The sequence below is a fragment of the Carcharhinus amblyrhynchos genome, chromosome 1 (genome assembly GCF_965287045.1).
Source record: "Carcharhinus amblyrhynchos chromosome 1, sCarAmb.v2.hapA, whole genome shotgun sequence".
NCBI classification, from domain to species: domain Eukaryota; kingdom Metazoa; phylum Chordata; class Chondrichthyes; order Carcharhiniformes; family Carcharhinidae; genus Carcharhinus; species Carcharhinus amblyrhynchos.
In genome coordinates this window covers 69,681,381-69,693,994 of record NC_137324.1, presented here as the reverse complement: position 1 = coordinate 69,693,994, position 12,614 = coordinate 69,681,381, and the positions used below count along the sequence as shown (strand labels likewise).

At 41.7% G+C, this 12,614-nt stretch overlaps 1 protein-coding gene across 3 annotated transcripts in view; it reads right to left on the bottom strand.

Annotated features, from left to right (window-relative positions):
• Positions 1-12,614, bottom strand: part of cwc27 (CWC27 spliceosome associated cyclophilin) — a 178,487-nt gene that overhangs the window by 76,236 nt on the left and 89,637 nt on the right. For all 3 annotated transcript variants that reach the window (XM_080186522.1, XM_080186528.1, XM_080186534.1), the window contains exon 11: positions 1,040-1,140. In XM_080186522.1, coding sequence (XP_080042648.1) covers positions 1,040-1,140 — 101 coding nt within the window. The remainder of the gene's footprint in view (positions 1-1,039; positions 1,141-12,614) is intronic.

Genomic DNA, 12,614 nt, shown 5'->3' with positions numbered 1-12,614 from the left:
TTCTCTGAACTCCAGAGAATAAAATCCTAATCGACTCAATCCCTCCTTATACTTCAGCCCCATCATCCCAGAATTAGTCTGGTAAGCCTTCTCTGTACTCCCTCTAGAGTAAGAACATTCTTCCTCAGATAAGGAGGCCAAAACTGCACACAATATTCCAGGTGTGGCCTCACCAAGGCCCTATATAATTGCATCAAAGCATCCCTGCTTCTGTACATCACTATGTCACTCATCCGAGGATCATCACTGGCTCCCATGCCAGACAGTCATGGTGGGGGGAGGGGGTTGACAACAAGGGCAGGGATGTGGCTCACAATGAGCCCTCCCCAACCTGATGCCAATCTTGTAAGCAATCCTGCATGGCAAGGCTGCGCCTACTACTGATTTAATAGCACCAATATCAAGATGAAGTAGTTAAGTAGTCTTTATTTGCCTAATTAATTAAGGGCCTCAATTGGCAGCAGGGAAAAGAGGCAGTCCATGAGATTTCCTGCCATGATCTTAATTGGGCAAGAGAGGGGTTCACATCCAACTAAAAACCCCTTATTTGGTCACTAAATCCACCACTGCAGAGGGCACAAGATCCCACTGATGTGCTATTGCTTGGGTTTCCAATGAGCTTAATTAAGACAGTGTAAAAGGCCGAGAGCAGAAAGGTCAGAATGGAATGGGACAGAGAAGTAAAATGACAAGTGATTGGAAGCTCAGGATCAAACAGGCAGACTGAATGTGGCCATTCAGCAAGCCGATCATCCAATCTGTAATCTCTCCGAAGTACAGAAGACTGCATTGTGAACAGTGAATGTAGTGCATTAAATTAAAAGAAGTCACTGATGATAGATACTCAGATGCTTGACTAGTGGACTGTGTGTTCTTGATTTTAACTCCCAACTGGGAACGTGGCAAATTGAACAATAGCAGGGAAACTCAGCCAATTCTAACTGATGAACCACAGTAACATGCCTTTTCCTGATTTCTGAAACAACGCAGCCATACAAATCTGAAATCTCAGCAACATCTATAAGTATATAATTTTTACCTTGTGGCTCTTCTTCTTCCTTTTTAAGGATTTCTGACTTCTTCTGTTTTGCTGCCAATATTTCACGCTTTAGCTGACGCGCTTCTTTGCGTAGCTCTTCACTGCATAAAAACAATATTTACATAAGCATATAATCTGCTCTACAATACAACCAATGATAACAGGTTTCAAGCAGATGCTTAGAAATTCAGACATGTAACAAAGAGAATGTAGTTATTAGAAATATGGGCCAGCTTTTAAGATCATGAATTCAAGAAATATCAGCCTCAATTTTGCAACAAGACATCTGCTATTGATTGTGAAAGAAGCTTAATTCAGAGAACTAGCAATCCTGTAACAAGAATTTTACCTCTTTTGCCATGCAATAGATTGTACCACTGTCTATAAGGATTCCCTATGTCCAGTGTAGTGGTCACCAAGCTGTTCAAGGAACCAATCACATTCAAGAATTCTCACAGAGCATCAAACAGGAAATAAAATGCAACAAAACCAAATCACTTCTTAAAGACCAAGAGCAGAAAGGTCAGAATGGAATGGGTCAGAGAAGTAAAATGACAAGTGATTGGAAGCTTAGGGTCATACAGGCAGACTGAATGTAGCCATTCAGCATAGAACAGCATAAAGATTGGGACATTACATGACATGAAGGGAAAATGTGAAATATGTCAAAGCTTTAAAAAAATCTGTTGAAGGTTCTATGGTTAATCAAAATGCAGGCATATAACAACATATCATAAACAGAAAATTATTTTTTCAGGGCTAGATCTGCTGCTCAATAATAGTTATTACTCACATTGAAAACCCAATGCCCCCTGGACACCAATAATCTAGATCTTGGTGTGCAGGTAACAATTTCAAAGTTTGCAGACAATACAAAACTTGCAAGTATTGTAAACTATGAAGAGGACATATAGAACTTCAAAAAGACAAAGACAAGTTGGTGGTGTGGGCAGATCGGTGGCAGATGAAGGTCAATGTAGAGAAGTGAGAGGTATTGCGCTTTGGTAGAAAAAACATGGAGAAACAATATAAAATGAAGGATAAAATTCTAAGAGGTGTAGGAGCAGTGGGACCTGAAAGTATATATGTATAGATCACTGAAGGTGGCAGGACAGTTAGAAAGAGCAGTTAATAAAGCATATAGTATTCTGAATTTTATTAATAGAAGCATAGAGTACAAGAGCAAAGAGAGGACGATGAACTTGATTTTAATTAGTCCTCAGCTGGAATATTGTGTACAGTTCTGGGTGCTACATTATAGGAAGGATGGGAATGCAATGGAGAGAGTGCAATAGGAGTTCAAAAAAAATGGAATCAGGGATGAGAAACTTCACTTATACATATCGAATCGAGAGGATGGGATTGTTCATTTTGGAGAGAAGGTGACTGGAAAGAGAGGTGATAGAAGTGTTCAAAATTATGAAGGGCTGGACAGAGCAGATATGGAGAAATTGTTTGTAATTTGATTGTAACAAACAGGATCAATACAAGAGGGCACAGATTTAAGGTAATTTGCAAAAGAAGCAAATGTGATGTGAAGAAAAGCTTTTTCAGTCAACGAGTGTTTCAGATCTGGAATGCAATGCCTCTAAGTATGGTGGAGGCAGGTTCACGTGTGGCATCCAAGAGGACATTAGATGATTACTTGAATAGAAACAATATGCAGAAGTATTGGGAAAAGGCAGAGGAATGGCATAAGACACAATATTCATTTGGAGAGACAGTGCGGACATGATGGGCCAACTGGTCCCCTTCTGTGCTGTGACGATTCTGTGATTAGACCTGATTGATACAAGAATAACTTTTTACCGGGTTTCTAATGAGAATGTGTGCCGAAAAGGGAAGTTGTCATCACACCAACTGATTACACTGATCAGAAGCAAAATACTGCAGATGCTGGAATCTGAAACAAAAACAGAAAATGCTGGAAAATCTCAGCAGGTCTAACAGCATCTGTGGGGACAGAATACAGCCAACGTCTTAATCTCAATGACTCTACATCAGGGCTGACAAATGGTCATCTGGGAAAAAGAAACAAAAGTCTGAGGTCACATACCGACAAACTCAAGAACAGCTTCTTCCCTGCTACCATCAGACCTTTGAAGCGATCGACTTTGCATTAAGTTGATCTTTTTCTACACCGTAGCTATGATTGTAACATTACATTCTGCACTCTATCTTTCTTCCTCTATGAATGGTATGCTTTGTCTGTATAGCGTGTAAGAAACAATGCTTTTCACTGTATACTAACACACGTGACAATAAGAAATCAAATCAAGTTCAAAACAAAAAAATCTGAGAAAACTCAGCAGGTCCGGCAGCTCTGTGGAGAGAGAACCAAAGCTAATATTTCAAGTCCATAGCATTACATATTCGGAGCTTAGAAAGGCTGACAAAAATATGATCCACAGAAACATAAATTAAAAAGGAAAATTATAAAGAGATGTGCTTTCAAGCTTAAAGGTGAAAAAGCCGTTTGTCTGACAGACATACATGCCTTTTCTTGCATTTTGTTCAAGAGTGCGAAGGTTATTAGATGAATCTCTTCAGACATAGGAGCAATATTAAAGTCTTGGGTGGATTGGGGCTATGTAGAAAGTTAGTGGTAGTTGAGGAGAAAAAGAGTTTGCCATGTACAAAGAAACTTGAGTTATTCTGGGTGGCTATTAAACAATTAGTAAAGAAGGGATGCAAATTGATTAAGTTAATAGGTCAACAAAAAAAACTTAAATTTATGCTAGGATGTTCCAAAGAAGTTCAGAGCCAATCTTTTGAAATGTAATCACTATCTTAATGCGGATAATGCAGCAGCCAAATTGCTATAGTCCCACTATGGGCGATGAGAAAAGCAATCAAATAATCTATTTTTTTGGTCATGTTAGTTGAGGGATAAATGATGCCCACAGACATGTGGGAGAAATCCTCATATCTTCTGCTACAATCATGGTAATGAAGTGAAACAAAAAAATGTACACGTTGTTAATTTGCAAACAAACTTTTGCAGGCTGTGGCAAATTGTAACTCGTGTGTCCAATTACACAGTACTGGCAAGTTTCTAATCTTTGTACTTCATTAGCATGTTGATACAAAATGATTGCTGGATTCACGAGAGGCTGACTTTCACTTTGTACAGTCAATGATCAGAATTCCATATTAATTACATATTGTCCAAGCAGACCCAAAACTGGACAAGCTCCAAGAACAAAATCACTTCAAAAATAGCAGATTGAGGAAAACTAATTGAAGTTTTGAAGATTTAAAATGACACCAAATTGACAGAAGGAGTGGGGTGTCACCCATATCAACAAATTGCAGGAGGATATTAATATTTACAGGATTGGCAAATAAAATTCAACACAGGTAAATGCGAAATGAAAATTTTGGGGGCAAGAATAGGGAGGTACAAGTCTAGACATCATAGAGAAACAAAGGATCTCAGGTTACAAATATATCAATTATCACTTGGTAGTACAGAACTTGAATATTGCTAAAAGGGAGACATGTTACCAAAACTCATAAGGGCAAATGCAAGAATGCCAAATTTCAAACAATCATAATAATTTATGTAGGACAGTGGTTGGTTAGTTGGCAAGTTGACTCTGATTAACCACAGCATTGCCATAGAGAAAGCAACAAGGAATTATAGGCTCCCCAAGCTTCCAAGTAATTCAAAATGGCTACAAGACTCAGACATATTATTTTGTTTGCAGAAAATGGATCCCTGTTTACGCTCCCAGAAAGAAAGAATGAGCCACATTACAAGCTCAATTGATTATCTTAAATTGATTGTTAGTGTAGGCAATAGCACACTCAGGAATGTTCAAAATTGCTGCCCAATTGCAGAATCACATCTAAATGCAGATATTTGTTTTGGGTTTTGCAAGCTTGGGCTGCACTCCATTGCAGCCTTTCCATTGGCAATAAAATGTCCCAGCGAAGAGATAATTGATTCTTTGGAAACTTTGCAGAGATAGCTCTCTAACAACTCTTTTTTTGTTCAAACATTTTTTCAGCCAGATCTGCCTGGGAACATCAACTAAATATCCCCACGCGGAAGTGCTCAAAATTATATGTAATAAAACCTGATGAAAGACATATGTCCAAATGATCATCTTGAAGTTGGAGGGAAAGAACTTGTTTAGGAAGTGAATATTTTTAAATGTATCCTTTCATGAAATATGGGTGTCAGTGGCTAGACCAACATTTATTGTCCATGCATATTTGCCATGAGAAGATGGTGATCAGCCTGAACTGCTGCACTCCATGTAGTGTAAGTGCACACACAATGCTCTCTGGAAGGGTGTTCCAGGATTTTGACCCAGATAGTGAATGAATGGTGATATAGGTCAAAATTCAAATGATGTGTGGCTTGGAGGGATTTTGCAAGCGATGGCATTTCCATGCATCTGTTGCCCTTGTCCTTCTAGGTGGTGGAGGCTGCAGGTTTGGAAGGTACTGTTGAAAGAATCTTAGTTGAATTGCTGCTGTGTTTCTTGTAGAAGATAGTACACACTGTTGTCACTGTGCACCAATGGTGGAGGGAGTCAATGCTTAAAGGTGATGGTGGATGGGTCCCAATCAAGTGGGCAGCTTTGTCCTGGATGGCTTCAAACTTTTAGTGCAGTTGGAGCTACACTCATCTGGGAAAGTGGAGAGTTTTTCCAATTCCCACTGGCTCCAGTTTTGCTAGGGCTCCTTCAGATCATACCTGAGCAATTTTCCACATTGCTGGGTAGATGCCATCGTTGTAACTGCACTGGTACAGATTGACAAGAGGCACAGTTAGTTGTAGAGCACAAGTCTTTAGTTCCGTGGCTGGAATGTTGTCAGGCCCAGAGCCTTTGCAGTATCCTTTGAAATACAGCTTCATAAGTCCTTGAATTACAGAGATTACTGAATGGTGAGACAAAGGGAAACCAGATACAGATGGCCAGAGACAGAGGAATGCCAAGTTCTTAGAGGCTTGTAGCGCTGGAGGAGGTTAGAGAAATATGGAAAGGCTAGGCCATAGAGGGGTGTGAACAGGACGACAAAAACTTTAAAATTAGTGGACCAAAAGACAATGTAGGTCAACAGACACAAAAGGACTCGAGGTGGGTTCAGCAACGGACAACAGGATTCTGGACAAGCTCGTGTTCATGGAATGTGTTTCATGGAAGTCCATATATGAAGGCACTGAAATAGTGGATTCTTGAAGTACCAAAAGAACAGCAGCAGATGGGGTGGGACCGGGACAGAGACTGATGGTTATGAAGGTGTAATGGGTGATCTTTGAGATGATGTGTGGTCCAAAATCCAGCTCAGGATCAAGCAGGAAGCTTGAACCTAACTTGGAAGCTGAACCTAATATAGTATAGAGAGGGGGATAAAATTGGTAGAGAACGGAGTTTGTGACAGCAGCTGATGACAATAACCTCCTTCTTAAGTGAGGGAATTGCAGCTTATTGATGACTGGATGGCAAATAATCAGGCTAAGAAAATAAAAGCAGTGGAGACACTGAAACAAGTTGAGACAAGATACAGTTTTGTGCCACCAGCATTCCTATTGATCTCAACATAATGTCTTCAAATAGTATTGATCTATGACTGATAATGTTGGGTGTGAATCCAATTGAGGTTTCTAATTAAATTGCATGTTTTTATTAAATTGTACGTTTCACCAGTATTGGTTATTTGTTGTTTCTGTAGAATGATATTAAAAATTGTACAAAAATGAACTAATTCCCTTTACTTTTCCATAAATTGAGCAAATGCTTCCTTTCCAATGGAAAGGAAATGCAATTTCCAATCTCATTATATGTTCCAAAATATCAGAAAATACATCAAAGTGCCAAAAATTTAAATTCTAGGAAGGGGATGACTGGATATGCCCTACAGACTGTTGAAAATAAATATTGTGATTTCACAACTTACATCTTCTGTCTGGTTTTTAAAGTGAAAGATTCGTGCATATATCCACAGATTAAGTTACAGGCCCATGTCTTAATGCAATTTTAGTGTAATTGCTTATGTTGATTTGCCATAGATTTTTATTCAGAGCAATCTTTGGCTTGTCTCCTTTTAAAAGCATCAATCAACTTTTGAGAGTGTTCTAGGCTGATATGTATGCTTTATTCATGTTAAAGATAAGTTCTCAAGATATTTAAATTAGAGAAAAATGTAATTTGACAAAATGTTTGGCAGTATTTGAAGTAAAGGAAAAAGCTTTTCAGTCTCTAATGCCTTGCAACGGTCTGTTGTTGGTTACCAATGGCTATGAACAAAAAGCTAAGCAGTTATTATCCTCATGGTGACATAATTAAAACACCATTATCAGATAGCAACATCCTCTCATTAACTATGCAAGAAAAAACAAAAGAAAAGTTGGCAGCCATAATAGTTCACATAAGCTGACTGGATGATTAGTGAAGTATTATACTTTTTTTATTCATTTGTGGGACATGGGCATTGTTGGCTGGCCAGCATTTATTGTGTGGAGATGCCAGCGTTGGACTGGGGTAAACACACTGTTCCCTTTCTGTTGGCAAACACTTCAGTGGTCATGGGTGTTCGGCCTCCGACCTTCGGGTAAGCATTCTCCAAGGTGGCCTTCACGACACACGACAGCGCAGAGTCACTGAGCAGAAACTGGTAGCCAAGTTCCGCACACGAGGACGGTCTCAACAGGGATCTGGGGTTCATGTCACACTATCTGTAACCCCCATGACTTGCCTGGGTTTGCAAAACCTCACTTACTGTACTGCCTGGAGATAATACACATCTCTTTAACCTGTGCTTAGTGCTCCTTCCACTCACATTGTTAGCCACTTTAAGACTTGAATAGCAGGTTAGGTGTAAAGATTCGCATTCTAATCAGTAAACTGTCTGTGCTGTTATATGTACTGTCTGAGGCCAGAACTCTCCATTCACCTGACGAAGAGGGGAACCTCGAAAGCTTGTGAGTTTACTATCAAATAAATCGGTTGGACTTAAACATGGTGATGTCAGACTTCTTACAGCATTTATTGCCCATCCCTAGTTGCCCGAGAGCAATTGAGAGTCATTGCTATATCATTGCAAGTAACGTTGGCAGATTTCCTTCCCTAAAGGACATTAGTGAACCAGATGGATTATTCTGACAATCAACAATGGTTTCACGGTCATCAGTAAATTTTTAATGCCAGATATTTATTTTTATTGAATTCAAGTTCCACCAACTGCTGTGGTGGGATTCGAACGTGGGTCCTCAGAACATTAGCTGATCATGTGGATTAATAGTCTGGCGATAATACCACGAGGTCATTGTCTCCCCAAATTACACAAATGATTTTTAAAATATTTATCTGTGACCAATATCAAGAAAATCCAACATAAATAAAAAAAACTCCTGAACCAAAATGTCATGGTGAATATGACATTATTAGGTTTAAACATCCTGAAAAGGGGAATAAAACATAGAACATAACAGCGCAGTACAGGCCCTCGATGTTGCGCCGACCAGTGGAACCAATCTAATGGCCCTCTAACCTAAACTATTCCAATGTTATCCATATGCCTATCCACTGACCATTTGAACGCCCTTAAAGTTGGCGAGTCCACAACTGCTGCAGGCAGGGCATTCCAAGACCTTACTACCCTCTGAGTAAAGAACCTACCTCTGACATCCGTCCTATAATTTAAAGCTATGTCCCCTCATGTTAGCCATCACCATCCGAGGTAAAAGGCTCTCACTGTCCACCCTATCCAATCCTTTGATCATCTTATATGCCTCAATCACGTCACCTCGTAATCTTCTTCTCTCCAATGAAAATAACCTCAAGTCCCTCAGCCTTTCCTCATAAGACCTTCCCACCATACCAGGCAACATCCTGGTAAACCTCCTCTGCACCCTTTCCAATGCCTCCACATCTTTCTTATAATGCGGCGACCAGAACTGTACACAATACTCCAAGTGCGGCCGCACCAGAGTTTTGTACAGTTGTAACATGACCTCATGGCTCCGAAATTCAATCCCTCTACCAATAAAAGCTAACACACCGTATGCCTTCTTAACAACCTTATCAACCTGGGTGCCACTTTTCAGGGAGCTATGCACATGTACACCGAGATCCCTCTGCTCGTCCACACTACTAAGAGTCCTTCCATTAGCCCTATATTCTGTACTCCTGTTATTCTTACCAAAGTGAATCACCTCACACTTTTCCGTATTAAACTCCATCTGCCACCTCTCGGCCCAGCTCTGCAGCTTAACATCCATCCTCATTGCAAACTGTAACATCCATCCTTACTGTCTACAACTCCTCCGACTTTGGTGTCGTCAACAAATTTACTAACCCATCCTTCTACACCCTCATCTAGGTCATTTATAAAAATGACAAACAGCAGTGGCCCCAAAACAGATCCTTGAGGTACACCACTTGTAACTGCACTCCAGGTTGAATATTTCCCATCAACTATCACCCTCTGTCTTCTATCAGCTAGCCAATTCCTGATCCAAACTGCTAAATCACCCTCAATCCCATGCATCTGCATTTTCTGCAATAGCCTACCACGGGGAACCTTATCAAACGCTTTGCTAAAATCCATATACACCACGTCAACTGGCTTACCCTTATCCACCTCTTTGGTCACCTTTTCAAAAAACTCGATAAGATTTGTGAGGCACGACCTACCCTTCACAAAACCGTGTTAGCTATCCCTAATCAATTTATTTCCCTCTAGATGATTATAAATCCTATCCCTTATAATTCTTTCCAAAACTTTGCCCACAACAGAAGTAAGGCTCACTGGTCTATAATTCCCAGGATGGTCTCTACTCCTCTTCTTGAACAAGGGGACAACATTTGTTATCCTCCAGTCTTCCGGCACTACACCTGAAGCCAATGACGACATGAAGATCAAAGCCAAAGGCTCTGCAATCTCCTCCCTAGCCTCCCAGAGAATCCTAGGGTAAATCCCATCCAGCCCAGGGGACTTATCTATTTTCACATTCTCAAGAATTGCCAACACCTCCTCCTTACGTACCTCAATCCCATCTAGTCTACTACCTGGTATCGCAGTATTCTCCTCGACCACACTGACTTTTTCCTGTGTGAATACTGTCGAAAAATACTCATTCAGTGCCTCTCCTATCTCTTCAGGCTCCAAGCACAACTTCCCACTGCTGTCTTTGACTGGCCCTAATCTTGCCCTAACCAATCTTTTATTCTTAACATACTTGTAGAAAGCTTTAGGATTTTCCTTGATCCTATCCGCCAAAGTCATCTCATGTCCTCTTCTAGCTCTTCTTAACTCTACCTTTAACTCCTTCCTGGCTATTTCATAACTCTCCAGTGCCCTAACTGAGCCTTCACGTCTCATCTTTACATAAGACTCCTTCTTCCTCTTCACCAGAGATTCAACTTCCTTAGTACACCACGGTTCCCTCACTCGACCACTTCCTCCCTGCCTAACAGGTACATATTTATCAAGGACTCGCAGTAGCTGCTCCTTGAATAAGTTCCACATTTCAGATGTTCCCAGCCCCTGCAATTTCCTATTCCACCCTATGTATCCTAAATCTCGCCTAGTAGCCTCATAATTACCTTTCCCCCAGCTATAACTTCTGCCCTTCGGCATATGCCTATCCCTTTCCATCATTAAGGTAAACGTGACTGAATTGTGGTCACTATCACCAAAGTGCTCACCTACCTTCAAGTCTAACACCTGGTCTGGTTTATTATCCAGTACCAAATCCAATGTAGCCTCACCTCTTGTTGGCCTATCTACATACTGTGTCATGAAACCTTCCTGCACACATTGGACAAAAACTGACCCCTCTAATGTGCTTGAACTATAGCTTGCATTCCTCTTGCATTCGTTTTTAAGCTCTACTGCTGTTGGGATGTTACCGAATTGCTTTAAATGCTCTTCTTGTGTGGTACTAAGAGACAAAAATGGTTTAAATTAGCCTTAAAATAGTCATCATGCAGAAAACTGAATTGATAGACTTCTGTATTTCTGCAAGATTATTACTGAAATACATTTCTAGATAATGATGGGCGTGTATGGGGTGTCAGGGAGGGGTAATACCTTCGGTGGGGGAACATGTCGCGTCCTTTCAGGGCGGTTTGTCCATCCTTTGTCCCCAACTGGCACTCAGCTCTTACCCGTGGCTCCCCGTAGCGGTTTGCATGCGACAGCAGCCACACCCCTGGCAACGGTCTCGACAAGCTGGCTAAACCAGGTGAGGGTAGCCGATGGGTCTCAATCCTCGGTGAAATAGGGAGATGTCTATCCCAGCATGTGAAGAAAGAGTCCGGCGGATTGAGCGGACGAGACCAATGGAAGGTCCAATGGTCAAGAAGGCAGTCTCTACAAGCGTCGTGGAACGCGATGAGCAGGACAAGACACAGAAGACGTCCTGGTCATCCACTGTGTCTAGTCCCATCTCCAGCTGTCTTGACTCTTGTCTTGCTACTGGATCTAGATGGGAATTGGGAAGAGAGAGCGAGGCTGACACTGCATAACTCTCCCTCACTTTAATCCAAATCAAGCACTAGTTTCAACACAATCATCATCATCATCAGTATCCTGTTCAACCCCTGAAGTCCTGTGGTGATGGGCGAGCGATGAAGCAGCAGGTGTGGATACACTGGGAGCTGTAGTCACGGACTTGCACGCAGGCGGCTCAGGTCTAATGGTTGTTTTCCGCTGACCAAAGCTGCAGTGGAACTCGGTGTGTACCTGGGTGACTGAGCAGTCCTCTTCAGGAACGCACTGCTCACCTCCGTAGAATGAGGAAGGGGCTAGAAAAAGTGCCCTAAACATTGCCTGCTTCACTACGCCCTGGCCAGTTTACTGCCATCTTGCAGTCGAGCACACAAGATAAAACATAAGGTGACACCACTCACCACTGGCACTTGGAACGTGCGCACTTTTGGACAACCCTACAGCAGACAAACCAGAGAAAAGAGCAGCCTTAGTTGCTGGAGAGCTTGCAAGATACAACATTGACATTGCAGTCCTGAGTGAAACTCGTCTTGCTAATGTAGGTCAGTTGGCTGAAACTGGAGGTGGATACACTTTTTTCTAGACGGTCGCGGCAGCGATGAGCGTTGGATTCGCCGTCAGGAGTCACCTTGTTCGGAAACATGATAGTCTACCCAAGAGTGTGAACGACTGGCTTATGACATTACAGCTTCCGCTACAGAACAGAAATCAAGCCACCCTGATCACTGCCTATGCCCCCACAAAGAACAACGCGGACAAGATGAAAGACAAGTTCTACGAAGAACTAGATGCCCTACTATCAGCAAGAGTAGGGTGTGACTCTGCAATCTGGCAGGGAGTCACTGGGAGGCGTGGAGTGGGCAAGTGTAACGGTAATGGCCTACTCTTAGTGAAGACTTGTGCAGCACATAACCTCCTCATCACCAACATAACCTTCCGTCTTCCTACCCGTAACAAAATGCACCCCCGCTCTAAGCACTGGCATCTTATTGACTATGTCATTGTCAGGAGAAATGACAGGCAGGATGTCAGAGTAACCAAGACCACGTGTGGTGCTGACTGCTGGACAGATCACAGGCTCATTGTCTCCAAAATGAGGCTCCGC